General features: G+C 35.3%; 1 protein-coding gene across 3 annotated transcripts in view; it reads left to right on the top strand.

The window, feature by feature from the left end:
* Positions 1–24,003, top strand: part of CENPE (centromere protein E) — a 64,846-nt gene extending 40,843 nt beyond the window's left edge. For 2 of the 3 annotated variants that reach the window (XM_074322870.2, XM_019738883.3), the window contains 15 exons: positions 117–275; positions 463–744; positions 2,109–2,399; positions 3,009–3,167; positions 4,821–4,928; positions 6,873–7,091; positions 9,027–9,224; positions 9,935–10,138; positions 11,933–12,151; positions 14,121–14,306; positions 15,447–15,559; positions 17,011–17,108; positions 18,677–18,860; positions 20,353–20,639; positions 23,499–24,003. In XM_074322870.2, the coding sequence (XP_074178971.2) occupies positions 117–275; positions 463–744; positions 2,109–2,399; positions 3,009–3,167; positions 4,821–4,928; positions 6,873–7,091; positions 9,027–9,224; positions 9,935–10,138; positions 11,933–12,151; positions 14,121–14,306; positions 15,447–15,559; positions 17,011–17,108; positions 18,677–18,860; positions 20,353–20,639; positions 23,499–23,593 (2,802 nt within the window). In that variant the 3' untranslated portion in view covers positions 23,594–24,003. The remainder of the gene's footprint in view (positions 1–116; positions 276–462; positions 745–2,108; positions 2,400–3,008; positions 3,168–4,820; positions 4,929–6,872; positions 7,092–9,026; positions 9,225–9,934; positions 10,139–11,932; positions 12,152–14,120; positions 14,307–15,446; positions 15,560–17,010; positions 17,109–18,676; positions 18,861–20,352; positions 20,640–23,498) is intronic. The other variant, XM_019738884.3, reaches the window with a different exon arrangement.
* The last annotated feature ends 3,812 nt before the right edge of the window (positions 24,004–27,815 follow it).

Raw genomic sequence — 27,815 nt, 5'->3', positions numbered from 1 at the left:
GAAGGAGCACGAGCATAAGGAGGGAGGGGAAGTTTTACTTTGTACCCTGTAGTTTTCTACACATTGTTTGAATTGTATTACTGTGAGTATATTATCTTCTTTCTCTAATAATAAAGGACCTAGAAAAACAAGAGGAACTAAGAGTTGTTCACATGCATCTGGAAGAGCGCCAGGAAACGATTGATGAACTCAGAAAAGTTGTTTCCGAGAAAACAGATGAAATAGCAAATATGCAGATGGATTTGGAAAACAAAAACACTGCCTTAAAAGCACAGGTATCTTTGTTTTTAAGTTGTTACTTTAGTAACAGAATTTGAATCAAGTCTTTTGTGCAATGAAACAGGATATGAATTAGCCTAAAACTGAAGACAAGTCGAGATTTGCCTATATAGTTTGGAAATTATTGTTTGGCTTTTTATCAATATCTATCTCTATCTTAATTCATTGTATGATTGTCTCAAGATCCAAGAACTTCAGGAGAAAGAACATCAACTTCTTAAGACAAAAAATGATCTCAGGGAAAATATGTATCAAACAGAGCAATTAGAGAAGCAATTGGAAGCCCAGAATTCAGCCCTGGAAAACATAGAAACAGAGAAGTCAAGGTTGACTCAGAAACTTCATGAAAACCTTGAAGAAATAAGATATGTGACTAAGGAAAGAGATAGCCTAAGAAGAATGGAGGAAACCCTCAAAGTAGAGCGAGACCAGCTCAGGGAAAGCCTTAGAGAAACAGAAGCCAAAGTAAGTTACATTCATACCTTTTCCTAGTGAACAAATGTGGTGTTTTTCTGACAGCAGTGAACTCTTCTTTGATATAAACATACATAATCACACACATGAACAACAAGGTTGTTCATGGTAGCAATTTGTAAAAAATTGGAAACAATCTAAATGTCCATCAGAAGGAAACTGAGTACATATGAGCAATAAGTCAGAATACTATGCAACAGGTTTTTAAAAAAATTAAATAGATTTGAGTGTCCTTATTTGGAAGCCCAAAATAACTCTGAGTGGGAAAAACAAGCTATAGAATAGTATGTGTATAATGTGTTTGTCTCAGGAAAGTAGGAGTAGGTTGTGGGGAGGGGAGGACAGGAGAGGGGAAAGCTTATCACGTTCTAACAACAAAAATACAGAGTAAGAAGCAATAGTTTTACTTTTTTAATTAAGAAAATGTGTCACTTTCATTTAAAAAATACTAGTTAAAGAAGTAATAGTTTTATTTTTACTAAGAAAATATATAATTTTCATTATATTACTAGTTAATGTTAAGATATGTCACTGTTCTTAAAATTTCTCTAATGATAAAGGACATGGAAAAGCAAGAGGAACTAAGAGTTGCTCACATGCATCTGAAGGAGCACAGGGAAATTACTGATGAACTCGGGGATTGTTTCAGAGAAGATAGATGAAATCGCAAATATGCGAATGGTTTAGGAAATTCCAATACTAAATTACAAAAACAGATATGGGGAGGGATGTTTTGATTGGTTATCTGCTTTATTTTTGCCTAATCCACTGGGGATGAAAAATGGTTTAGCCATGTTGGAAAACAGCTTGGCAGTTCTTACACTAAACATGTACCTACCTAGGGCTTGTATTTCTACACCTTGGGTATGTACGTAAGAGAAAATGCGTACTTCAGCATAAAGGTGTGTATGAGAATGTTCATAGCAGCTCTAATCATCATAGTGAAAAATTGAAACCAACTCGAGTGCCTTCAAAGGGGAGAATGGATAAATACATTGTGATTGATAAGATCAAAGGCAGGCAAAACTCATCAGGATGATAAAAGTCAGAATAATGGTTAGTTGTAGGATGGCTCATGCAGCAACTTTATGGGGATGTTAGAAAGGTTCTATGGTTTAATCAGGGTTATGAGTACATAGATGTGTCTATATGTCCAGAATAATTGAACTCTATACACTGAAGAATAGAGCACTTAGAGATATTATACCTCAAAAGAAAATAATTTCTATGTGGAATTAAGTAGAATATTCATAAGAGCAACATGGGAAGATTGTTTTCTTAATTGAGAAGCTGTTCTTTATCCTTCCCTTAAAAACCATCTATATCCTAACATGTTATTTTTTGATCATCTTAAGGTCCAAGAACTTAAGGCAAATGAACATCAACTCTTTAAGTTAAAAGAAGATGTCCGTGAGACACAGAAAAAAATGTCTGAAATAGAGCGATTGAAGAAACAATTAAAAACTCAAAGTTTAACTCTGGACAAAATAGAAATGGAGAACTTAAATTTGGCTCAGAAACTTCATGAAACCCTTGAGGAAATGAAATCTGTAACGAAAGAAAGAGATAATCTGAGGAGAGCAGAAGAGATTCTCAAACTGGAGAGAGACCAACTCAAGGCAAACCTACAAGAAACCATAGCTAAAGTGAGTTGTGCTCTTTCTTCCTATCCAGTAAACATGTTTTTAATACAAGAAGCTTCCTTCTTTGAAAATAAATGATGCTGTTGGTGAAATGTAAACATTATAGCCTTTTAGGGGTATAGTTTGACAATATCTTATTAAAAATCTATGAGCGTATGCGTTTGGCACAGGAACCCCACTTGTAGGATTTTATCCTACCAATATATTCACACATTTGGGCAGAAATGCCCCAGTGTTTACTGCAGCGTAGTTTGTGCTGAACAAAATGTAGAAGCAATCCGACTGTCCACCAGTAATGCCCTGGCTAAGTGGGGGTTCATCTGTATAAATGAATACTAAGCATAAGAATGGGGCATGTGATGCTGATTTAGAAAGGTGACCGAGTAGTAAGAAAGATGAAAAGTAAGGGGCAAAGTTCACCAGGGAGCAGGACTGAGGTGGCTGAGGCTCACGACAGGAACTTTTACTTCTGCTTCTGCACTGTTCTAATTTAACCATGGTATGGTGGTGGTTTTTAACTATGTGCATGCCTGTTTAAGATTTTCATTCCTCAGTAAGAAAGGTAATGCGCCTTTACATCATCATATTTCTCAATTTCTTCTAATAATAAAGGATCTGGAAACACAACAGGAACTAAAAATTGCTCATATGCAGTTGAAAGAGCACCAAGAAACTATTGATAAATTCAGAGAGAGATTTTCAGAAAAAACAACTCAGATTTCAAATATTCAAAAGGATTTAAGTAAATCAAAAGCTGAATTACAGAAAAAGGTATGTGTTGTTTTGTCCTTTTGGGAGTGTCCAAAATTATTTGTGGAATGAGAAAGGATATAGATACAGATATGTAGACGTAGCTGTATATGTACATACGTATATAACAAATAGACACTAGTTTCCTTCCTTGAAGGAATTCTGTTTGCATTCTAACTTGTTTTATAATTATCTCAAGATCCAAGAACTTCAGAAAAAAGAGCTTCAGCTTCTTAAAATGAAAGAAGGTGTCAATAAAACTCATAGAAAAATGAATGAAATGGAACGATTGAAGAGGCAATTTGAAACTCAGAATTTATCTATGCAGAGTATGGAAATGGATAACTTACACTTGACTAAGAAACTTCATGAAAGCCTTGAAGAAATAAGAATTGTAGCTAAGGAAAGAGATGAGCTAAGGAGGATAAAAGAGTTTCTGAAAATGGAAAGAGACCAAAACAGAGAAACATTAAGAGAAATGATAGCTAGAGTGAGTTCAGAATCTTCCCTTGTCTAGTAAATATAAGAATCAAGCTTTTTAAAAAAGGTTAACAGTGGTTTGTTTTGTTACTGTTTTTCTGGAGGTGTCTACAAACAATAAAGGAAATGGGGAAACCATAAGTATAATTTTCACACAAATAGAAAATACGGTTTTAAAAGAAGCCAAAATGATTTTTTAGAAAATACCATTTTAATTCTTTAGTTTTAAGAAAAGATTTGTTTAATAAAGCAGACTATTTTCTTCAAAGTAATTTTCAAAAAGGTTTTAAAACCAGGAAATAGCATTATTCTCAATGGAGAAATATTTGAAGGACTAGATTTGTATAAGATTAAACACCCCATTTCACTATTTCTACATGATAGAGTTTTACACATGGACTCAGTGAGGTTAAAAGGGAAAGGCAAGATGAATATGAAAAAGGAAGTTCTTCTATTGTGACTGTTTAAAGTGAATATCTAAAAAGTAACGTAAAATTCAGAACTAAGAAATTGTATGAAATCTATAAAAATCTTCCTCATTCTCGTATATCAAGAATAAAGTGGAAAACAATATCATTTGCAATCTCAATAGAAACATCAGATACGTGGAAATCACGTCATTTTGGCCTTAACTAGATTTAGGAGAGATTTAAGTCATTAACAAATATTTTTTGAAGTTAGTCATTCTTCTGGGTACTGCAGTGAATAAGATAAACAAGTGGAAGAAAACGTTTTGTACTTTTAATCAGAAACACAAAATGTAAACAGGATATGAATTTTTTATTCCAAGGTGCTGGGAAGAATATATGAATCGGGCTTGGAACACGTTAGATAGTACAGGTGGTTTTGCTGGTATGTTTAGTTGGCAGCAGTGATTCCAATGCAGAGATTTGGAAAAGTAGGAACCGGAGATAAATCTACAACCTAATTTGCAACTATGAAAGTTACAGGAACAAATTCTATCTCCAAAAAATAAGTGTTTCTCCCTTTTTTGTCCCCCCCTATGAGTTGAGGTCACTTGCTACCAGACTTAGTGGTACTATCATTCATTTTCTGACCATTTTTAACATTGTTTTTGATTGACAAGTGTAATATTCCATTATTGAAACTTGATATAAAATATGTAATAGAAAAAGTATGCGTATCTGTGAATGTAGTTATAGTGGAAACCTTGTTTATTTCTTTGTGTCCAAGCAGGACCAACAGAACCACAAAGAAGTGGTAAAATATGAGAAAAAGTTACGGTGTGATGGAAAACAGCACCTTACCGAAAGCCTGAGAGAAAAGTGCTTTAGGATAAAAGTAAGTGCCCCCTTTTAAAATTACAGATGAGTATTGGTACCCTTCAAAGGCCTATGGAATCAAAGGAATCTCTGTGGAATGAATAGATAATGCTCAGTATGTTTCGAAACTCTCTAGCGTAGGTACGTGTACATATAGATAACACATAAACCAAACAGTGGAGGTTTGTGCTTTTCAGGCCTCACTGATAAGGTGATATTTGAGCAAATACCTGAAAGAGGATAAGGATTGAGCCATACAGGTGTCTGCGGGACACGCAGTACAGGTAGGGAGGATAGCGAGTACAAAGTTCCTGAGGCAGAGCCTGTCTGGTGGGTTCCAGAACGTCAAGAAGGGGGAAAGCTAGTAAGAAATGAGGTCAGAGAGTTAAAGGGGAAGGAGGCAGGCTGTGCGAGCTTAAAAGGACTTTGGGTTTTACTCTGAGGGAGATAGAGAGTTCTGACTACGCAGAGTCATGATCAGACGTACATTTTAAAGGGATGACTCCGACGACTGTGTTGAAAATAGACAGTGGAAGCCAGAAGACTATTTGTAATCCAGGCAAAGAGAGGGTGGCTCGGCCAGGAGAGGAAGCAGTGGAAGTAGGGACAAGTGTTTGGATTCTGTCACAGAGAGTAAAACCAACAAGGTTTACTGTTACCCCTACTAGAATGCAAGATCCCGAAAGACTGTTTTTGTTGTTTATGGCTGTACTACTTAGCACATTCCTAAGGGAAGGCAGCACTCAGTACGTATCTACTAAAAGTACAAATGAATGATTCTACAGCACTGGTGCATGTCATAGTGTGATTTATCCTACGGCCAAAGGCAGGAATCACCTCTCCAACATCCCATGTTAATGAACATCCAGCTTTTCCTTAACTGATGAAAAAGAGAGCTCATTACTGTCAGAAGCCCTTTGTTCTGTTGTTTACACCCTGAACTAAACTTTTTTTAGATTATTGTAGCAACTTGAACCAGTGTGTTCCTCCACTTATACTCAGACCGGTGCCCGCTGCCTACGCTCTACTCATTTGAGCTCACGGGCCCAGGCTTATTGAGTGTCAACCACATGCCAGGCGCTGTACTTGGTGCTTTACCTCATGAGATAGGGTTTTTTGCTCCATTTATAAACAAAGAAACTGAGGCTCAGAGAGGAAGTTTAGTAATTGCTCACGGTCACATAGCTAGTAAGTTGGTAGAATCAGGATTTGAAACCAAATCTAAGTTTAAAACTTGGATATAGAAGCATATCTACAAATATACTTTTACTTCCATTAATGTATAATGTGTGTATATATTTTATACATTACATATAGATATTATATTACATTTTACTTCTTTGCCCTAGGACACTCTGTGGCAATTACTGTAGTCTTCATTTTGTAGTTGAGAAAATGTCTCAATGATTTCCCCAGTCAGGAAATGGCAGAACTAGAATTTGAACTTGCTGATAAAAGATTAGAAAACACAGATTCTAGGCAAATAGAAAGGTGTGAAGAGGCTGTTTATCAAGCTAGTAAACAGCTTGTTTGATTCTTGGTCACGTGTTTTATCTGCTAATTCACACTGCCTACTATAAACATAAACTAGCATTTAGCCTTGAGCCACCATATATGCTAGGTTGAATTCATTCAAATTTCTTTTCAGACTTTGTAGATGCTCATTCAAATCATGGATGTTTAAAAGACTAAAAGAAAATGTATCAAAATGATAACAATGGTTGTTTCTGGATTTCTTTGTTATATTTGTTGAAATTTGTTGAATTCCTATAATAATTACATATTTCTAATCCAAGATCAACAATAAGTTTCCTGTTGTGGTTTTTTTTTTAAACAAAAAGGTCTTAATTTATTATTCTCCTACAGAAAATGTTAAAGCATAAGTTTTGTTACAATTCTAAGGCTAGAACTATTATTAAATTAGAATGATTTGTTAAATTCAATGAATTCTAATTTTCTCTAGGGCCTTCTGAAGAGATACTCGGAGATGAATAATCATTATGAGTTCTTACATGGATTGTCTCTTGACTTGGAGAAGGAGATTGAAACCCAAAAAAAGCTTTCAGTTGAAGTAAAAGCAAACCTCTCACTTCCATATCCACAAAGCAAACACATTCAAAAGCTTCTCACTGTAAACCAGAGGTGTTCAATGGAATTCCATAGAGTCATGAAGAAACTTAAGGTACCACCCTTTTTAGTGATATCTTTGTAAATGTTGATATAAATTTCAGTTACAAACTTCAGTCTATTTAAATCCTGATTTGGGGTTGGCATATACTGCTACTTAGTGTGTTTACTACTGAATTAAATGTTATGTGGGTGTAACAATAGTATGTGCATGATTCTCAGGGCACCTAGAACCTGGTCATTCAACAAAACCTGGGCTCTGCCTTTGGGTCTACACACTGTGTCAACGTACTTGAGAGACAGGCATGAATAACATCTCAAATATATCAGAGTCCAACAGGTGAAGCAAACATAGAAACAGGCAATAAGTACAGTGATAGAAGTATGTGCGGGTCATAAGATACAGCAGAAAAAAATTAAAGAAGATAAGACTAGTGGAAGACAGACTCAGTCAATAAAGTTTGGATGGAGTTCATGTGTAGGTGATGGGCTGCCATAGGACAGTTACTTTAAGTGGTGGCAGTAGCATGATTAGATTGCCATTTTAGATACTTCACTGTAGACCAAGAAGAAATGAGTTTGCAAGGGATAAAGCCTAGTGGCAGAGAGAACAGACGAGCGGCAGTTACAGTTGTCCAGGTGAGATATTATGGGTGACTGTACTACTAGGAAAGGATTCATAGGGATGGAAAGGATGAAAACATTAAATATTTAGCAGCTTAAAATAGCAGGTCCATGTGATTGACAGTGGCAGTAAGGGAGAGAAGTTTGGATGGCATCCCAGGATTTGGGCTTAGCCAGGTTGGCGGAAATGGTACCATTAATGACATAAAGAAAAAGGGAAGAGGAGCAAAACAAAGTAGGTGAGGCAGGAGGAGAGATCAGGTATTTAGTTTGAGATGTTTGAGGTAGAAATACCTTTAATGGACCATCCACGCCGAGAAACCAAGTAGGCTTTGAGCTGTGCATCTGAGGTTTGTCAGGAGAAAAGTCAGGACTAAAGATAAAGATTTGGGATTCATCAGCATGTATATGATGGGTGATTCAATATGTGTGAGTGAGGTTACCCAGGAAGCATAACAGACGAGTAAGAGCCTTGGGATAAGAACAGAACTCTGAAAACAGTAAATTTTCAAGAGGCAAAGACAGAAAAGAGCAACACATGGGTTCAAGGTTGGAAAAGTCAGAGAGACAGGAGAGAACCAAACAAAAGTGCTATCACTCAGGTCAGTGGAGGAGAGTTTGTCAGATAACTCAGACAGCCAGAATATGGACTGAAGAGGTCACCTCAGTTCGTTGATAGTGGAGCTCATTGGTGACCTGTGTTAGAGCAGGTTTGGTTGAGTTTTAAGGAAGTGGCCAAATTATAATAGAGTAAGGAATAGTGAAAATTGGGGAAGCAGGAAGCAGATGTCTGCCCTACCTAGTTAGATTGCCCCTTAGACTCTGATAGTGTTTCACAAATCCTGACAATCTGTTATCCAGAACTTATTCTTGAGGTCCCTGGAACATAATGGCATTCAAATTATTGTCACCTGGAAGCCAAACATCTAAATATGCTTGAGGCATGGCACACCCATTGTTGGTCACCAGACCAATGTGGGCAGAAGGGGATGTTGAAAATGAATCTCAGGTGACTAGCTGGGAAACCTGAGTGATTGGTGATATAATTAACCGAAAAGGGGGCAAAAAAGAAAGGTGGGCTTTAGGGGGGAAGATCATGTTACATTTTAAACATATTGGATCTGTGGTACTTGTAGGACATCCATGAGGTATATACCCAGTAGGAAGTCAGAAATAAGGAACTAGAAGCTATTCTTCCAAGATGCTGAGAGGAGGAAATTAGGGATAGAGAGAGGCTCCTTCTTCCTCACTTATCAGAGGATATAGATAAACAAGAGATACCATTTCACCTTTAGTTTTAAGAATTTAAAACATCCTCTAAATGTGATAAAAGTTTCTTTTTCCAATATGCTTGTTTCTCTACAAGTATGTGTTAAGCCATGTTACAATGATAAAGGAAGAACAACATGAATCCATCAATAAATTTGAAATGGTTTTTATTGATGAACTGGAAAAACAAAATGAACTACTAACTGAAATGCAGCACCTTACACAAGACTGTGATGTACCATCCAGAGAATTAAGGAACCTCAAATTGAGCCAGAAGATGGATCTACAAATTGAGGTATAATTTATTTTAAATGTATTTAATTAGATTTTAAGCCTTTTTAGCTAGTAGAAATGTATCTTTTCATATGCGTAGAGGCATTTTCATTTATCAAAAATTAATAATATGTTGCAGAGCGACAGCTGGCCAAATGTAAAGAGTACCAAGTAATAGCCTAGACTAGCCTCATTTCAGGACTCCACAGATACAGAAAGAAAGACTTAATATCAGCAAGTGGGAATTCATAGAACTCCAGAATAATTTCTACATGGCTTCCAAAACTTCCTAGACCTTTGACCAGGAGTCAGAAATGTTTGTTGCACCAACTCCACATGAAATGTCGTGCTTTCAGCAAGTAGTATGAGGCTGGCATCTCATTCCTAACACACATGTAAGGCCTGCTCTCTGCAGAAAAGCTGCATCCAGAAGCAGTTCACGTATTGTAATTGTTAGCCACATTTATAGTTTTCACAGGTTTCAATTCTAACAGGCAGAATTGGTAGACATGCCTCTGTTACACAGCATATATTTTATTATTCAAATAACTAGAATAAGGTTTTAAATTAGAATTATATTTCCAGTATAACTAGAATAACTAAAACTATATTTACTTCAAAATATTAAGAATGAGAGCTCAGTAAGGTATTTTCCCCTTTTGATATTTGTATGCTATTTAGATAAAAATTTTCCTAATGTTCAGGCAATTCAATACTTCCTTTTTAATACAGGAAATTCTCAAAGATTTTTCAGAATGTGACTTTCACAGCATAAAGACTGAATTTCAACAAGTATTAAGTAATAGAAAAGAAATGACCCAGTTTTTGGAAGAGTGGTTGAAGACTCATTTTGATATAGAAAAGCTTAAAAGTGGCATCCAGGAAGAAAATGATAGGATTTGTCAAGTGAATAACTTCTATAATAACAAAATAATTGTAAGTAGTAATTTTTATTGTGCTACCTCATTCTTTTTGTTGTTGTTTGCTTTACGTTTTCTACCTCATTAAAAGGACTTAGAACAACTGGATTTTAAAGGTTTTCTTTCATTTATTCGTATATACTTTGTGAAAAAAATTGTGACTATTTAAAGCACATTCTTCCTCTAACATTATGCTGCCTTAAGATACTTAAATAAATCAATTTGTACTCGTAAAGAAGGTAACAAAATCTTAGTGTGTAATATAGTCGGTTTCCACTTGTGAAATCTTGAGTCCTCTTGCTATTCTCCTTTCCTTTCTCACTTTTCACTCCTTGTGTGGGAATTGAGCCTTGTCCCCAGGGAGCCTCAGACAGGTGAGACAGGAGCCTCTTTCAGGGCTACAGGCAGCTACTTCAGGAAGGCCTTGTGCTTTTCCTGTCAGTGGGTCACCATCACATGCGCTGATCCTTCAAGTTGAGGTTCAAAAATGTGGTTTGTGTCATTGTTCCCAATGTGACTGGCCCTAGTAGACAAATTCGTGAGAACCAACATTGCTTTTAAGATCAGTTTATTAATTTGTTTTACCTTCCACTGATCAGAATATTAATTCTTCTTTCTGAAGTAATCCTTACTTCATATACTTGATAAATAAAGTATGTAGAAATCAGAAAGTTGCTTGTTATATATATGCAAAGGGAACTAGATGACTAGTATAGATTCTAAAATTGGTTTTATATTTCATGTGTTTGGGTGGTTTTTTCCAGGCAGTTTGATTTCATCTGGAAACTATACTTAAATCACATTGAAATACAGATAATGTTTAATGGATAGTTCACCCCATTTGTTGGTTACCTGAAGCTAGCAAAACAGTAAATGAACTTTTTAAAAAGTCCACCATTAATAGAGAAAACCATAAAACTAATGTTTAGACAAGATAATCTCCATATCATTCAGTTTTTCTTGTAATATTGAGGGCACAGTTGTGATTGGAAAGCAGGTATTTCTACGGTATACATCAGCATGGATATGTGGCTTCTTCCAGGACCCTGACAGTAGGAATTGGTAACTGTGTGTGACGTGAAGTCAGTAGTAGTAGTCCAGAGCCAAAGAGAGTCCAGGGTGCCAACAAGAATACAGCTAATTTAGGATCCAACTCTGACAGAATGACCATAAAGCCACAGACTTGTAGATAAGACCAATAAGACATTTGTGATGAGAGCAAAAAGAACATCCCATAGTAACGAGGAAGTAAAAAGGATGATCTGAGTCATTTCAGAGTTAGTTAGCCTTTGAAGTAAAAGATGGTATTGATTGTTATTCCCTGCACAGAAATGTAAGATTTTCAGATTAAATACCAAAAGTCAGTGAATTCTTTTTCCTATTAACACTGAGGTTTGTAATGAAACAAGAAAATTGATTGTTGTTAAGTTTACTGGGTGTGCTCTGCGATTAGATGTCAGTTAATGTTTTGTTAACATCCATAATATAAATAGTGACTTTAACCTCAAATTTCTCTTCATATGTTAGTACTGATCTAATAGCAAGATTATCACCTTGAAAATGAATCTGAATCCTCTCCAGTCCTTATTCTTTTATCATCAACATCCAACATCTTCTGAAATTTCAGGAACTGATGCAAACCACAAAGAGTGTTCACATTCTTTTATGTTCTTCACATACTGTTCTAGAGTGTTCTGAAAATGAATTTCAACATATACCTTATCCTAGAATTATCGCATTTTTTCATAGTGTTTTAAAAAAAATATGTAATTCATTTTAGAGCTATAATGGTATTTTTATTATGCTATAGGCTATAATGAATGAATCAACAGAGTTTGAGGAAAGAAATTCTACCTTAGCCAAAGAATGGGAACATGACCTGAAATTAATGAAAGAGGAAAATGAAAAACTGTTTAAAAACTGCCAAACTTTGAAGATCTCTCAGACGTCTGTTGCCCCTGTTCATCCTACTACACAAGATGGTTCGAATCTTCATGTTACATCAAGAGCCACACAACTAACCACAGAGGTATGTAATTTTTTTTGTATTTTTGAATTTGCAGCTTTATCACAGAGGTAAAGCTGTATTTTATATAACATTTCAGAGCAGAATTATAGTATTGAATGTATTTATTAAGGAACATGGACCATCTGTGTATGTGTTTGCGGAACTTGTTTTTTAAATACAGTTCTATCATGACTGTCATTAACCTAAATTATCCATAAAGCTAGACATTATTTAAGAGCTTCCCTTTGGATTATAAAACAGAAGTAACTCATAGCTTAATTTGAATCATAGATATATATATGCCATTTACGGCATTATCACCCTTCATTATAAATTTCCTAAATCATGTGACTTTCCTTTCAAGCTATAATCTGTGTCTGGATACAGCACTAGCTTAGAGGGAAAGAGCAATTTCGCTTTTCTCCAATTGGCATCAATGTCTTTAATATTGGTTAATATTATAATCAAAGTAAAAATATGAAAAGCTAAAAAAATAACAGATTTCTAATGCAGATTAGCCAAAAATTGATACATTATTTGAATAATGCAATTACTTTATTAACTACCCTTACTTGAGAGTCTGTAAGCAAATACAATGTTTTATTTTGTTAGCCTACAAAATGACTTAGTGGGGAACCCAAAAGTAAATTTATCATTTTTATCAAAATAAATACCTATAAATCATCATTCATTAGTTTAATAATTACCACTGGAAACATAAAGAACCTGAGTATACAGTTTATCGATTTGCTGATCACTACAGACCTCAATCAGCTAGCAGAGATAAAAATAGTGGCACTATGAAACCCACCTACCAAAGCAATAAGATAAAGAAGCAGAAGGAAATTCCATCTTCAATGACCCCAGGAAAAATACCCTACCAGATAAAATATATGCTCTTAGTTTGGTATTGATGCCAAATTAGCGTAGAGTAATTTGGTAATGATTCAGGAATAGACAATGGAACAGAATAGAGTTCAGCGTACACCCAAGTAAGTATGAGAATTTAGTGTATGATAATGGTAACATTCAGCTCAGTGGGGAAAAGATGATATACTTAATATTTGATTCAGAACAACCATATGGCCATCTGGCAGAAAATAGGTCTGGATTCCTACCTCACTCATTTAACAAAAATATATTCTAAGTGGGCCAGAAAGAAACAGACATTTTCCAGGAAAACCTATATGAGTGTGCATGAGAATAATCTTATAAATATGAACAAATTCAAGTGTTTTTGTACTTGCAAAAACTGGAAATAATCTAAATGTTCATTGGATGGGTTAACTAATTTATGCTATTTCCATGAAACAGGAAATATGGAAACAAAAATGTAAGAGATCTGTATGTATTGATAATGGAAAGATCTGGAAAATATATTGTTAAGTTAGAAAAAGAGACAGAACTATATGTTTAGCATGTTTCTATTGTGTGTATGACTGACTTTTAAAAACTATATTCATATATACTTAGATACATATGAAAAATTTGTGGAATGATACACTTGAAAATGTTTAGTAGTCGTTGCTTTAGGGTCAATTGGGAGTCTGAGATGGGAAAACTTACTCTATTATATGCCTTTAAATTTTTCCACTTGTATATTTCAATTTAAAATCTAGGTAATAAATATAAAGAGAAAGATATGTTATGTGTATTACTTGAAAGAGTCAATTAACAAATGTACTTTCTTTAAGTAATATTAATTTAAAATGTGAGTGCCGATTTAATATGCTTAGCAATGTGCTAATCAGTAAATAAAATAAACGCTAAACATTATAATATAAAATTTGGGCATTTTTTAATCCAAAATCATCAGCTTTTAAATGAAAAAATAATACATGTGTAAATTGAGTGACATTTGGCTTCTCTTCTCTCCTTTGTTTAATGGAGTCTGTGAAAAATTAATACCTATATATGATCATCTTTGTCTTAAACTTACAGTGATTCTGTCTTTATGACAGAACTTACGTATGTGTGCTTTTTCTGATAGAAAATTCAAGAGCTGGAAACTTCACTACTTAAAGCTAAAGAAAGTGCTATGCATAAGGAAGGCAAAATTATAAAGTTGCAGAAAGAACTTGAAAAGACTAATGACGTAATAGCAAAACTTCAAGCGCAAGTTAATGAATCAAATAAATGCCTTGAACAAACAAAAGAAATGATCCAAGTACTTCAGGTAACTTAAACTCATTTTATAAATAAAAGGGTTTTTTTTTTCTTTTTACTGTTGAATGTGGCAGATCATTTAGGACTCTAATCTTTTACTTCAACTTCCTAATACCGATGTATGTCTCAAGTTCAGTACTCAACCTTTGAAAAATTGAGTGACAACTTAAAAATGAAATGCAGGAGTATATTTTCATGCAAAAGAATGATTATTTTTATCTTTCTAAAAACTTATTTTTCAAAGACATGGAGATACTCTTTATAGTTGAAGATGTATATTCATTTTTCAAAATAAAATGCTTCTTATCCAACTATTTAGCACTCCTTATTAGATAAGTACATTTTTACATTTTTTTTTCTGTTTGATCCCCCTCTTAGAACATTTATTTCAATGAATGCCATTACATTACACATCACACCCTCATTACTCATCACCTCCTTAGCACTCCCTTTCAGTTTAGGCCCAGCTACTTCTCACACTTCTGTTACTGACTTTGACCCTAAAAGACATTTAAGCTTGTATTCCGGCTCCAGCGTCTCTTCATTCCAGTTAAAACTAGGAACAAGTCAAGAATGTTTGTTCTTTGCATTATTTAACATTCATTCAATGAGACGTTATTCATTTTTAAAAAATTATATATGTATGTATGTATATATTTATACATGAATAATTCTTTTTCTCTCAGTGGAAAGTAGATATATTTATGTCAGTGGATTGAACCATCTTTGAATAAAAAATATCCCCAATAATGCTATCTAATACTTTGTGCTTTGAATTTAGTTCTAGTTTTATATTGTCGTTCTGACGTCTTTTTTTTTTTTTTTCCTTTTCCTGATTACCTTTGTCTACCCATTTCATTACTTTCAATCTGTTTCATTTTGTTTATATCGTTTTTTAACTGGGAAAGAATTTGTTTTAAAAAATAAAAATTATATGTTCTCTAATTACATATTAGCTTCCAATAACTTCAGATATACTTCACCTGAAATATCTATTTGTTACTCATTTTAGGGTTAAAATGTGTGCCTTTCTTGCTTTTCATATAATAGAATTTGCTGTTTTAAAATATTCCTACCAAATAAAGGCTGTTCACAACTTCTTGAAACTGCTCTAAAAGTATTTTATTTTTCTTTTCTCTAAAATCTTTAGGACAAATGTGCTTTAGGAGCTAAGCCCTATAAAGAAGAAATTGAAGATCTCAAAATGAAGTTGGTGAAAATAGACCTAGAGAAGATGAAAATTGCCAAGGAGTGTGAAAAGGAGTATGTCTGTGCCTTAACTGAACATGACTTTAATAGCTTAAATTTTCTTCTTAAATGATATGTTTCTTTGCATTAATTAACTTTTTCAAGTATCTGAAAATATTATTGCTTTTTAAAAGTAGAAACATTCAAAGATTTTAAATTTATTAAGTTCTCATTACATATGTAAAGATTCTAAAAATAAGCAAAATTCTGATCAGTTACTAACACAATATTTCTTTGGATTCTTCTTGTTTAATCAAAAACAGCTTTAGAATGGTTGACAGTAAATGATAAGAACGTTTGTGTGTGTGTGTGTGTATTTAGCAGTTTGACTAAGGTTTTTGTTGGTCCTTTTAATTTCATTTGTTCTTAGTATTGTGTTTTTGTGTAAAGGTTGTATTTCCTTTGAAATTATAGTATCTAGTGCCCAAGAGCATATCCTCTTTTTATTGATTTATCAATATATATTACTATACTTGATAGCATACCTAAAGTTTTTTTGTGATGTAGCATAATAAAAAGAACATTGAATAGAGTCTGGGAAACTGAATTAGAAATACAATGTTGCCACTTATTTATATGTCACTTTATGCAACTTGTTTAATCTCTCTGCTCCTCACATTCATAATTAATAAAAGGATGGGTTTCTATTAGAGAATTTCTTAATATCCCTTCCAGTTCTTAACACTTTTTATTCTTGCTATAAATCTTTAATAAATATTTAATGATGATATCTAATTTTGCTCAAAAAGCAGCACTCTGAATCTGCATGCATTCTAACCAGCCTTCCGCTAAGACTATATTGGTTTTAATGAAACCTACTAAGTTCTTCATTATAAAAGCAGTTTTGCTTATAGAATAGAATCAGCAGATACTTCAGTCTCTAATAAAGGCAGAAAGTCTTATAATTTATCACTACTGATTAATGCTGAAGCCAACAATTCATAAAGTATCTCTTTCTCCTGTGGAACAAGTAGCAGAATTTGACCTTTTAGTTATCACCTCGACCAGAGCTGTAGCCAGGTTTGCTTGCCTGACAATGTAGAAGGAAATTGCTTTTCACTTTTATGCTCTGGTACTGGTTGTGCCTTTAAGGTGTTTCTAGAATGGTATGGTTACAGCCTAATTATTTATTTTATGGTGACTTTGAGTATAATTTTGCTCAATATCCAATTAATAGCTATTGAGCTTACAGGAATTTGAAAGAATTGGTTTTTCAATGTTAAAAATATTGCCCCTGCAACCAAACTGAATACTTCCAGTTTGATGGTGTTATAGCTACAAAGTGCATGCTGCGGGGTGTGGGGTGGTGGGGGAGGGGGGAATCATAGGGCTTATCTACTGCTTTGTATGGATATTATGTCAATGTGATGTATCTTACTAGAAAATTCTTCACAGCAGTTGTGCTCATTTTTCCATTAAAAGTTAGTTGCTGGGCCTTTACATATTTCTATTGTTGTTCTTATTAGAATTGCTTCTACAAAAACCACTGTAGCACATCAAAACGAAGTTATAAGGCAATTGAGAGAAAATCTTAGAAGAAATCAACAGGCCCAAGATACCTCAAGTAAGTAGAAAATATTGGTATTTCTAGATCCTTTCCATTTGACTTCTCAATCACTTACACATTTTGAGGACTATTAAATATGCAACAGTCAAGAATAAGCCTAGCTTTATCACTAATTTAGAAATAACTATTTTTAAAATGAATTCATTGCCATTATATTTGTCCTGGGACATCTCTTTAGTTTTACTATAATGTTAACTGTTTATATATGCTTGAAAAATATGAATTTTACCTTTGCATTATCAGATCTTTATATATTGGTGAAGATACCTTCAATACTATAAAAGGATGACAGCTATAAAGGTAGAAGTACCCATCCCAATAAAAATCCAAACACATCTTAGTGGATTTTGACGCTATACATAGTAAAAATGTAATCAGTACACAATAAAAATAAGTCAGTATTATTCCACTGGTTCTTAGTAAACTGAAAATACAGAGTTGATGCTTACTTGTAAACTCTTTAAAATTTATCTTAGATACAGTTTTCAAATCTAATGATCATATTTCTGCATATACAGTCCTCAAACTATATCTTTTTCCATATTTCTCTTATGTTTATATATATACACACATATATACATACACATACATATACATATATTTATATGTACGTATATACACACACACACACACTTGTAATGATCAAACTAAAGGGGTGTGTGGAAGCACACTAAGAATTCTAAATATCAAGCAAACATAAGATGGCATTTGTGTGTATTATTGTCCACTTATTTTTTTTAAATTAGAGGTAGTGTTAAAGATGTTGTCTAGTACATATTTAGTTTGAAAGTTCCTAGTGTCTATTACAACTCCTACATGGATAGCTTCAAGGGGTAAAAATAGAACCGAGGACTCTTTGTTGTTACAGAAGGGTCAGGACAATGGCTCTTGGTTTGTAAGTGCATTTCAAGTACACGTTGTACCTGAATTCACAATAATTCAAAAGAAAATAGACATTGAGTATCTTCTTCACACACACTTTACCCCCTTTGTAAATTGTCATTGATTTAGTGGATTGTTCAACTTTATAAGCTCCTCACATTTTTATGAAATTTTACCTAAAATTTATAAAACAATTCTTTACACTACTTTTACATGCATAGTGTAGAATATATAATATATGCTTTAATTCTAAGGTTTGTTTAGTTAACAAGTATATATTGAGTATATATACTACGCTGAATGAATGGGGTGGATCCCCCCACACACTCTGTTGGAAGAAGCCCTCCAAGTGTTTCCACTGATGTAGAAGGCAGATGAGTGAGGGACAAGTCCAGCTGGAGAGGGTTGCTACTGCTGCAGTCATGGTGAAAGATCTTAGCAGGATTACTGTAGCGGAATTGGTGGGTGGAGAGTAGCAGAAGCTTTCTAGAGATACTTAGAATTGATGATGGAATAGGCATGGGGGTCAGGTAGAAGGGGGAAGTCAAGGATGGTTTCCAGGGAGATGATGGTTAAGGTGCGTTCGATTTTGTGGTGACTTGCTGCACTGAATAATGTTTCCTTTATTTTGAACTTGGCAGATAAATAAAATTATCACTTATCTGTGTATTTGCCTCCCACAGTGGTATCAGAAGATACTAATTCTCAGCCTTCAAATAAACCCCTAACCTGTGGTGGTGGCAGTGGCATTGTACAGAGCACAAAAGCTCTTATTTTGAAAAGTGAATATGTACGACTCGAAAAGGAAATTTCTAAGTTAAAGCAGCAAAATGAACAGCTAATAAAGCAAAAGAATGAACTATTAAGGTAAGATCTGCTTACGTGATACAGAAACTATGTTTATGGCTGTTACGTGCGTGGGGGTGTGATAGATACACATACATATTTATATTTTGCAGTTAGCAACCCTTCACACATGGGGAAAGTAATTTTTAGAGCTCATGTAATGTGTCTTTTTTAAAAGGAGTAAGAATATGATAGCACTATTCCAGATGTTTGCTATCTATCAACTGACCTATTTTTAACTAGGCCAAAAACCAGGATGCAAACAAACATCTTTGAGGAGGCAGCTTATATACACCACAAGTCCATATACTTAAGTCAATGAGGCTTTACTCATAAGAGAACCCGTTAGGTTCACTATTGTCGCCTATTTAATTTTACTTTATAAACAGTTCTAACAGATTTAATTATTTGACACCTACCAAAGATTAGAATCTTGTGTTAATCTCTAATAATGCAGTAGGAAAAAAATAGACATTAAACAAATAATGTCTATGCAAATAACTAATTCTTTGTAATAAGTGCTATTAAACAAAAAACAAATAAAATATTATGAAAGGGTATCACAGAGATCAAAGCATGGGGAGAGGTGGTGATCAAGAGACTAATATATGAATAGATCTGAAAAATGAGTACAAGCTCAGTTAGATGAAAGGAGAGCCTGGTCAGCCTTCCAGGCCTAGGGAACAGCATGTACACAGACTTTGAGTTCGGAAGAATAACCAGTCGGTGGAGCTGAAAGACATCCCGTGTGGCCAGACTACAGTGATTGAGCCTGAGTAAGGTGCAAGATGAGAGGCCACAGGTAACTGGGACAGATTCCACAGGCCCTTAGAGGTCATTCTGAGGGAGTTTGGGTGGTATCCTAAATTTAATGGGAGGGTTACTTTCACTGGAAGATTTTCAGCCGGGGCCTGGTGAGATCAGATAGCCCAATTTAGGAACCTGTGGTAGTCCAGGCAAAAAAATAAATAAATAAATAAGAATGATGTCAATAATTAAAAGAAAGGAGATGAGGTTGAGCGGGAAGTCTGAGGTTGTATCACCAGACTTGGCTAACTGAGAAAGGAGAGCAGGGCCTCTAGAATTGCTTCCCAGGTTTCTCTGGAGGAACCAGATAAATGCTGGTGGCATTTCCTGTAAGAAGCAAGATTATAATCAATTCAGAAAAGCACAGTGTAATGTTTCTTTTAATAGAACAAAAGAACATTAAAGGTTTGCCCATCTAGAAGATTAATGTATCAATAATAGATAAACCATTCTGGATGATATCATCGATTCATTTGAAAACCTAATGTCATACCGTGAGCTTTCTTTTCAAGACTCCATGATCACAGAGATTAACTATAATTACTATGTAGTTTAATATTTTAATGAAATTGAAACATAAATATGATAAAACGGTAAATTATGTATATTTTACGACACTTTTTATAAAAAAGTTTTATGTAACTGTGAACACGTTTCAGGAAGTGAGCAGTCTTACGGTCTCCTTTCTCCTCTTCCCCCACTTAAGCAATAATAATCGTCTTTCCAATGAAGTCAAAACATGGAAGGAGAAAATCCTTAAAAGAGAAGTTTGCAAAGAAGTAACTTGTGAAAATTCTCCAAAGTCTCCTAAAGTAACTGGAGCAGCTTCTAAAAAGAGACAACGTATAGCTTCTCAGTGTGAGGAACAGAATTTACAAGATCCCGTGCCAAAGGAATCACCAAAATCTTGGTTTTTTGACAGCCGATCAAAGTCTTTACCAGCACCTCATCCAGTTCGATATTTTGATAACTCAGGCTTAGGCCTTTGCCCAGGTGGGTAAATATACTGATTACTTGGAAATAGGGGATAATATTTGGAGCTTATCTTTAATATGTGGCCGCAAAGGTCAAGTTTAGACAAGAGAAGAGGTAGGTGAGCAAGTAACAGAGCACTGATGCGGAGCTGTCTCTGTGTGAGAAAGCTTCTCCAAAGCACAGCACTGAAGTGCAGTCACTTTACCCCAAGTAAAGTCTTTATTCTGCCTCTTAAACCTTCAAGCTTTTCCCGAGAATAGACAAGCAACTCTCTCAAGGACATAAAGACACTACCCTATAAACAAAACTACTTTTACTAAGAAAAAGACTTTCTCATCAATTCGATGGGCCAGTGTTTCCAAAAGCATTATGTTCCTTTTCCACAAGCCAGATCATAGACTTACATCATTTACTTATTAATTCATTCAGTCAATAGAATTTTTTGATCTCCAACTATGTGTCACACATTAGACCCTGATAATATATTGACGAGCAAAACTAGACATGATCCCTGCCGTCCTAGAGCTTACAGACTAATGGGAGGTATAGTCGATAATCAAGTAGTCAAAAAAAGAAAAGGTAAAATTCTAGAGTGCAAAAGGCTCTGAGGCTTATAATAGGTTTGTGTTCTAGGAATTTTAAGGAAGTTTTCCTTGAAGAATGGAACTGAGATCTAAGAGGTCGATGTGAGTTAGCTTACCAAAGGGGAGGGAAAAGCATGTCAGGAAGATGGAACGGTGACAGCCCCAAGTAGGAGGGACCATAACCAGGGGAAGAGTTGAAAGACATAGGGTGTGGCCAGAGCACAGTGCACACAGGCTCCTGTGGATGATGAGTCAGGGAAGCCAGAGGGAGAGAGAAGAGCCACACGTGCAGGGCTTTGTAGGCTGTTAAAGGAATTTGTATTCCTTCCTGAAAGCATGTAGAGGGAAACTTTGAAAGATTTTAAACAATGGCAGGGGAACATAATGAGTTATACATTTTGAAAATGTTACCTCAACTGTGAGGTAACCAACAAATAATAGGAGCAAGAGTTGATGGCAGTTGCCTAAGCAAGTCACAGGTGGTGTGGACTTGGGCAGGTGCAGTGGAGATGGAGAGAAGTGGACGGACGGCACAGATTGGGGAGTAAAATCAGCAGTGCTGGTTGCCTGATTGGATGCAGTGGGGCAGGGTCAAGGGTCACCCCCCAGCCCTGCAGGGGTGCTGTATACAGGTGGGGAGCATTGCAAGAGAAGCTCTAATGTTCCTTGTGGTCTTTCTCACCACATAGCATTTATTATGTGCCCAGGTGTGCATGGCCAGAGCCCTTTGTGACAGTGTGTCTGCCTGTCTGAAATACTCTATTGTGCAGCTGTAGAAATCTAAAGCAACACAACTGTACCTAAGAAAGGCAGCTGCCAAGTCATTTAACGCCTTAAGCAAAGAAAGGCTGCCAGGGTTTATGAGAGCTCTACTTTGTGACAAAGAAATCAGTCCATTCTCATCAACTACTCATCAAAATTAGATCAAATTGGGAGTCTGAAACTGCTCTTAGGAATATATTAAGTCACAAAACCATTTGGAAAAGCTTTTGAAATGTTCACTTCATGGAATAGTGTTTAACAATGATTCACGGACCTACCATTAACTAGCTTATGTGGTACTTTTGCTGTATACATATACTATTTTAGAAGAGTTTTGAAAAACGGAGAAACTTTTATCACCACCTTTTTTATTTTATCTGATAGTGCCAGAAGCACAGTCAGGCATAATATAAATTAATCCAAACACAAATAAAAATGTTTAATTCTTTTTATCAATATGTGGATGTTTCTGGTACAATTTTTAAGTGAAATAAAGTAAAGCGTAGACTGGAAGAAGATATCAATCAAAAGCTGATGAATTCAGAATTAAAGGATATAGTCCTAGTTTAAATTAGTGAAACAGTCTAAAAAACTTGTGTCAGTTTTTCATTTTAATTCTAAAAAAGGTAATCTAAATTATTTCAAGAACTAAGATAATTGGCAAGACCAGTTATGCTAGGTTTATAGTTGACCCTTGGACAAAACTAGGGCTAGGGGTGCCAACCCCCCACACACACACACATTAAAAAAATCCCCGTATAACTTTTGACTCCCCAAAAACTTAACTATTAATAGCTTAGTGTTGACCGGAAGCCTTAGCAATAACATAAATAGTCAATTAACACATATTTTGTATGTTACATGTGTTATATACTGTATTCTTTACAATAAAGTAAGCTAGAGAAAAGAAAATGTTAAGAAAATCATGAGGAAGAGAAAATACATTTATAGTATGTATTGCAAAAATCCACACGTAAATGTTCCTGCACAGTTCCAACCCATGTTGTTCAAGGGTCAGCCGAACTTTTATGAATATAATTTGAAAATGAATATTATTTATAAATAAAGAGATGTAGCTGAAGTGCTTTTTGAAGGCTCAAAGACATTTTTCCCAAGATGTCTAAAATATTCCCTAAAATACATACTATTTGTTTAGCACACCATTTGTTTTCTAAAAATAAGACAAAAGAAAATCAAACTCAATCCGTATTTGATTCACTTTGAATCTCAAAGTTATGAATTCCAAATAAGACTTTATTACTTCTTGGTCTTATGTAAAACATAGTTTTTCTCACAATTCATTTTATGAAAAAAAAAAATAGGGAATAAACTCCAACTCTGATGAGGTGAAATATACCCTTTTTAATGACCAAACACGAGGAAGTTAATGACCATGTTGCCACTTTTCATTCTTCATATTTCTACTGTCTTAACAACATCTTTTCCGTTTCCAGCTGATTTGTTTTTTGTGTATTTTTAAAATAAGATTACTTTTGTTTTTGATTTTTTTTTTTTTTTTTTTCCCTCTCAGAAGAACCACCTGCTGGAGCAGAGAATGTGGATCCTCAGTCACATGCCAGGCAGGCCTTCTCAGAAAAAGATGTGCCTGAGTGCAAGATTCAGTAGACTCCAATTATGACACTTTTCTGGGCCCAGCATTCCTTGATTGTTACTTTATGTCTCCAACCCTGGCAATGATGTCACAGTCTAACTTAATTTCAATTCAGTTTTCACTTTGCCACTAGAATGGGAAGGTGAAAGGACAGGAGATGAATGCATTCCAGTAAGGTAGAATGGTGTTAGCAATACTGTCTCCTTGAATGTGGTAAGACTTTAGAAGTTGAATTGCCTTATTTATTTATTTTGTAAAGAATAAAGTTATTGAAAGAAATTGCTAATCTAAAATGTATCAATTTTATTTCTGTAAAGTCCAGATATGACTTAGATAATTCCAAAACATTATACATAAATTAATATAAAGCTTCATGTAATTAACAAAATTGTAAACTCCTTTTTTAATACCTTGAACATTTAATAAAATGTTTAATTAGTACTAAATCACAACTCCTGTAATATTAATTAATGGTTTCTTAGTGGGGGGACTCAGGGTGTATTTGGCTCTCTTCTTTGTTGACTTTCAGAATTTTGCTATGAAAATGTACACGTGCTTTCTGGATTTAAGTTGCTACAGGATGGCAAGTGCTATAATCTTCATTTCTTAGTCTAATCTATCTTTTACTGTTGTAACTACAAAAGTTCCTTTTCACTTTTTTGTTACCCTTCCCATCCCACTTCCTACACAAGCACTTTAAATTAGTTGGTTTGTTATTGGACTTTGTACTCTATTGCACTTCACTTCCAGCTGTAGAACCTCATAAATCACTTACTCTACTTATTCTATTTAGACATGAGGAAACAGCACCAGAGTTTCTATCAAAGGAAAGCTTTCTAAACCTGGGGTCCCCACATATATGTAAGGCATCTATGGGTGGGCTTCATGCAGTCTGTATAACTTCTGAAAAAATTGTTAACTTTTGTGTGTTGTATGGATTCATTTTTCTAGGATACTCTGGTTCATACTTTCTTTTATCATATTCTTAAAGGGATCTGTGCCCTGTAAGAGGTTAAGAGCTATGATTTTAGAGAGTATCCAATATTTTATATCAAATATTTTATAAAACAAGTTGCAGAACAGAGTTCAGAACAGAGTTAGTGATTTCAAGGCATTCTTGGCTCTTTGGTAAGAAGATTAATTCAAAGGAAGAAATTATGAATTGCATTATAGTCATCATTTTAAAGTCTATGGATTGGATATTTTCCTTTAACATACTACAATCCATAAGAATTCTCTAAGGCTAAGGGAAATTCTCCCTTCCTGCAATTCTCTGCCCCAGACATGTCCCTTGGGAGTCTTTCCTCCTTTTCACCTTTACCCAAACAAGACACTTTAACAGAACTGCAGGTTTGATTCTTTACAATGTCTGCTCCTCTACTGAGTAAAAGTAATGCAAAATACGTAAGAACACCTGGCTAATAAAATTACTTTAAGGCCATTAAAAATACAATCAATCATCAGGAATCCAGTCTAGTAATATGTTGCTTAACATTTGAATTTGGAAGTCTATTTGTTTCCTCAGATTTGGGAAGCCTTTGGCCATTATTTCTTTAAATATTTTTCCCTTCTGGAAGTCCCATTGTGCATATATTGGTCCACTTGCTGATGTCTTATAAGTGCCTTAGGCTCTCCACTTTTTGTTCTTTTTGCTTCTCTGATTGGATAATTTCAAATGACGGGTCTTCAACTTTGTTGATCCTTTCTTCTGTTTGATCAAGTCTGCTCTAGTGAGTTTTTCAATTCAGTTATTGTATTCCTCAGCTCCATAATTTCTGTTTGGTTCTTTTTTATAGTTTCTATGTCTTTGTTAATATTCCTACTTTGTTCATGCATTATTTGCCTCGTTTCACTTAGTTGTTTATCTGTGTTCTCATGCAGATCATTGAGCTTCTTTAAAACTATTATTTTGAATTCTTTGTCAGGTAATTCACCATTTCCTTAGAGTTGGTTTGTGGAAATTATTTTTTTCCTTTTATTGGGCCATGTTTCTGTTTCTTTTTGTGCTTTCTTGATTTTTTTTTTCTGAATTTTGTGCATTCAAAAAATTAGCCTCCTCATCAATTTTTATGGACTGCTTTATAGAGGGGAAGACCTTCACCAGTCAGTCTGGTTAGATTCTGGGGGCCTCTGAAACCTTTTGGGGGTTAGGGGATGTGAACTCTGGGCTTGAGTATGTAATTTGCCAATTAGGGAGGTTTGCAATTTTTTTTTTTTTCCAGGAGCTCATAATCTCTTGCTTCCTCTTGTGTGTGTCTGCAGTACTGCAGGTTCTTTGGTGCTGCAGCAGGAAGCCACCCCACTCTCCTTTGTTCTCATTGGCCCCAGGCATCCAAATTACATCTTCCATCAGCACCCCAAGTCAGCCAAGACAGAGACCAGTCCCTCGGGCAACCCTCCAAAAAACTGAAACACCAGTCACACACTCTGTTCTCCTCCCTCCCTCCCAAGGATGAAGCTGTGAGTTGGGCACTTTCTCCTGACAGAGCTTGGTCTGGAGCGCTGCAGGCCCTCAGGTGCAAAACCATGCCAGTTCAATCAGCACTGCAAGTGAGGCGAGACAAAACCAGTCACTTGGACAGCCCCCCAAAATGTTGAATCTTTGGATGAACTTTCTTCTCCCTTTACTCCCCATGGAGAAGAATCCATGGGCCAGGGGCCAAGCTGGGCTAGCTAGGGGCAGGGATGGTGGCAGGGGAAGTGAACTGGCTCTTGTCTGTTTCAGTGTGGCAGTTCTCAGCTTTGCCCTCATCTAGGATACTGCAACTTCTTAACTGGCTTCTGAAGTTCTCACAAAGGTATTTTGGTCCACATATTGTTAAGTCGGTGTCTCTGGAGGAAAGAGCTGGAACTTCTTATTCCTCCATCTTGTTGACCTCTCCTTCAAAATGGTTCTTAACTCTTACCTGTGTGTTTACTATCATGACATACGATAGTGAAGGAACAATGCTGAAAAGCAGTAGTACGATCAGACAATACTAAACGGTCTGAAAGTAAAGTCAGGACCAGAGAAGACAAAATATGTTATTGTGCATAGGAAAGATTTTTTTAAGAGTCTGGCAGAATTATATTCAGGAAATTTATTAGGAACCTGCCATTCATACTCAGCAAATATTAAGTGACTGTCTACTGTGTGTTGATCATTGGTCTAAGTGCCAAAAGGCACTGTCTTTGTGGAACTCACGCACTGATTTGGAAAACAAACAAATGATATATTTTTAATATGAGCTGACCACAAATGTAAGGGTAAAAATGATATGGTTCCTAGCCTTGAAGAAATTTAGTCCACTGGCAATACAGATGGGTAAGCAAATATTTGCAAAATCACATGTCTTAGTCTGTTGTAGAGTAAGCCTTATTGTTGAAGATCAGTGGAAGAAGGAAGGCTGAAGAAAGCTGTATCAAGAAAAGTATAAGACTTGGCCTTGATTAGAGAACTCATACTCACGAAAAAGTCTATTCCAAAATCCTCAAAAGTCAAAGAAAAGGCATTATTAAAGCAAGGAGCAGATCTAGATGTGGTTACAGCTCACTAGACCCAACATTAGAAGCAGCGATAGGGCAATGAGAGACGAGTTTTACCAAAGACCTTATGTGGACATATTCAGAAACTAGGTCAGGGTTTTAAAAAAAATTTTAAAGGACAATTTTTACTACACATTATAATTGAATTTCTAATAATTATTAACATTAAGTACAAATGTAACATATTGTGCTGATGGTTTTACATGCTGAGTCCCTCCTCACACCATCCCTTAAGGTAGGTGCTATGGTTACCTTCATTTCTCAGATGAGAAAATAGGTTTGGGGAGGTAAGTGACTTAGTTAACTATGGAAGGCAAAATGTGGGACCTACCTTCATATTTCTGACTCTACAATGTTTGTTCTTAACCACTATGTTAAGAATACACTTAGCTCCAAGAACAAAAAAACCTAAAAGAAAAAAAAGTAAAGTTTATTTTTCTCACATAAGAAGTCCAGAGGATTTAGTCTAGGGCTCTTATCTTGAGGCTGTCTTCAAGGAGCCAGGTCCCTTTTCTTACCCTGCTGTCCTTAATAGGTGCCTCTGACCTCACACCAAGACACAAAATGGCTGCTATGTCCCAAGGCATCATAGCTGCATTCCAGGAGAGTAGAAGGGAAATAGCAAAAGTCAAAAGCCTTTCAGAGAAGGCTTACCTTTCTAAGAGGGTATCCCTGCTCAGAAATTCTAGCCCGCATTTCACTGGCCAGTCA

Source organism: Rhinolophus sinicus, chromosome 1, assembly GCF_057876585.1.
Source record: "Rhinolophus sinicus isolate RSI-liver-muscle chromosome 1, RSI-T2T, whole genome shotgun sequence".
Classification (NCBI taxonomy): domain Eukaryota; kingdom Metazoa; phylum Chordata; class Mammalia; order Chiroptera; family Rhinolophidae; genus Rhinolophus; species Rhinolophus sinicus.
This window is presented reverse-complemented; position numbering and strand designations above follow the sequence as displayed.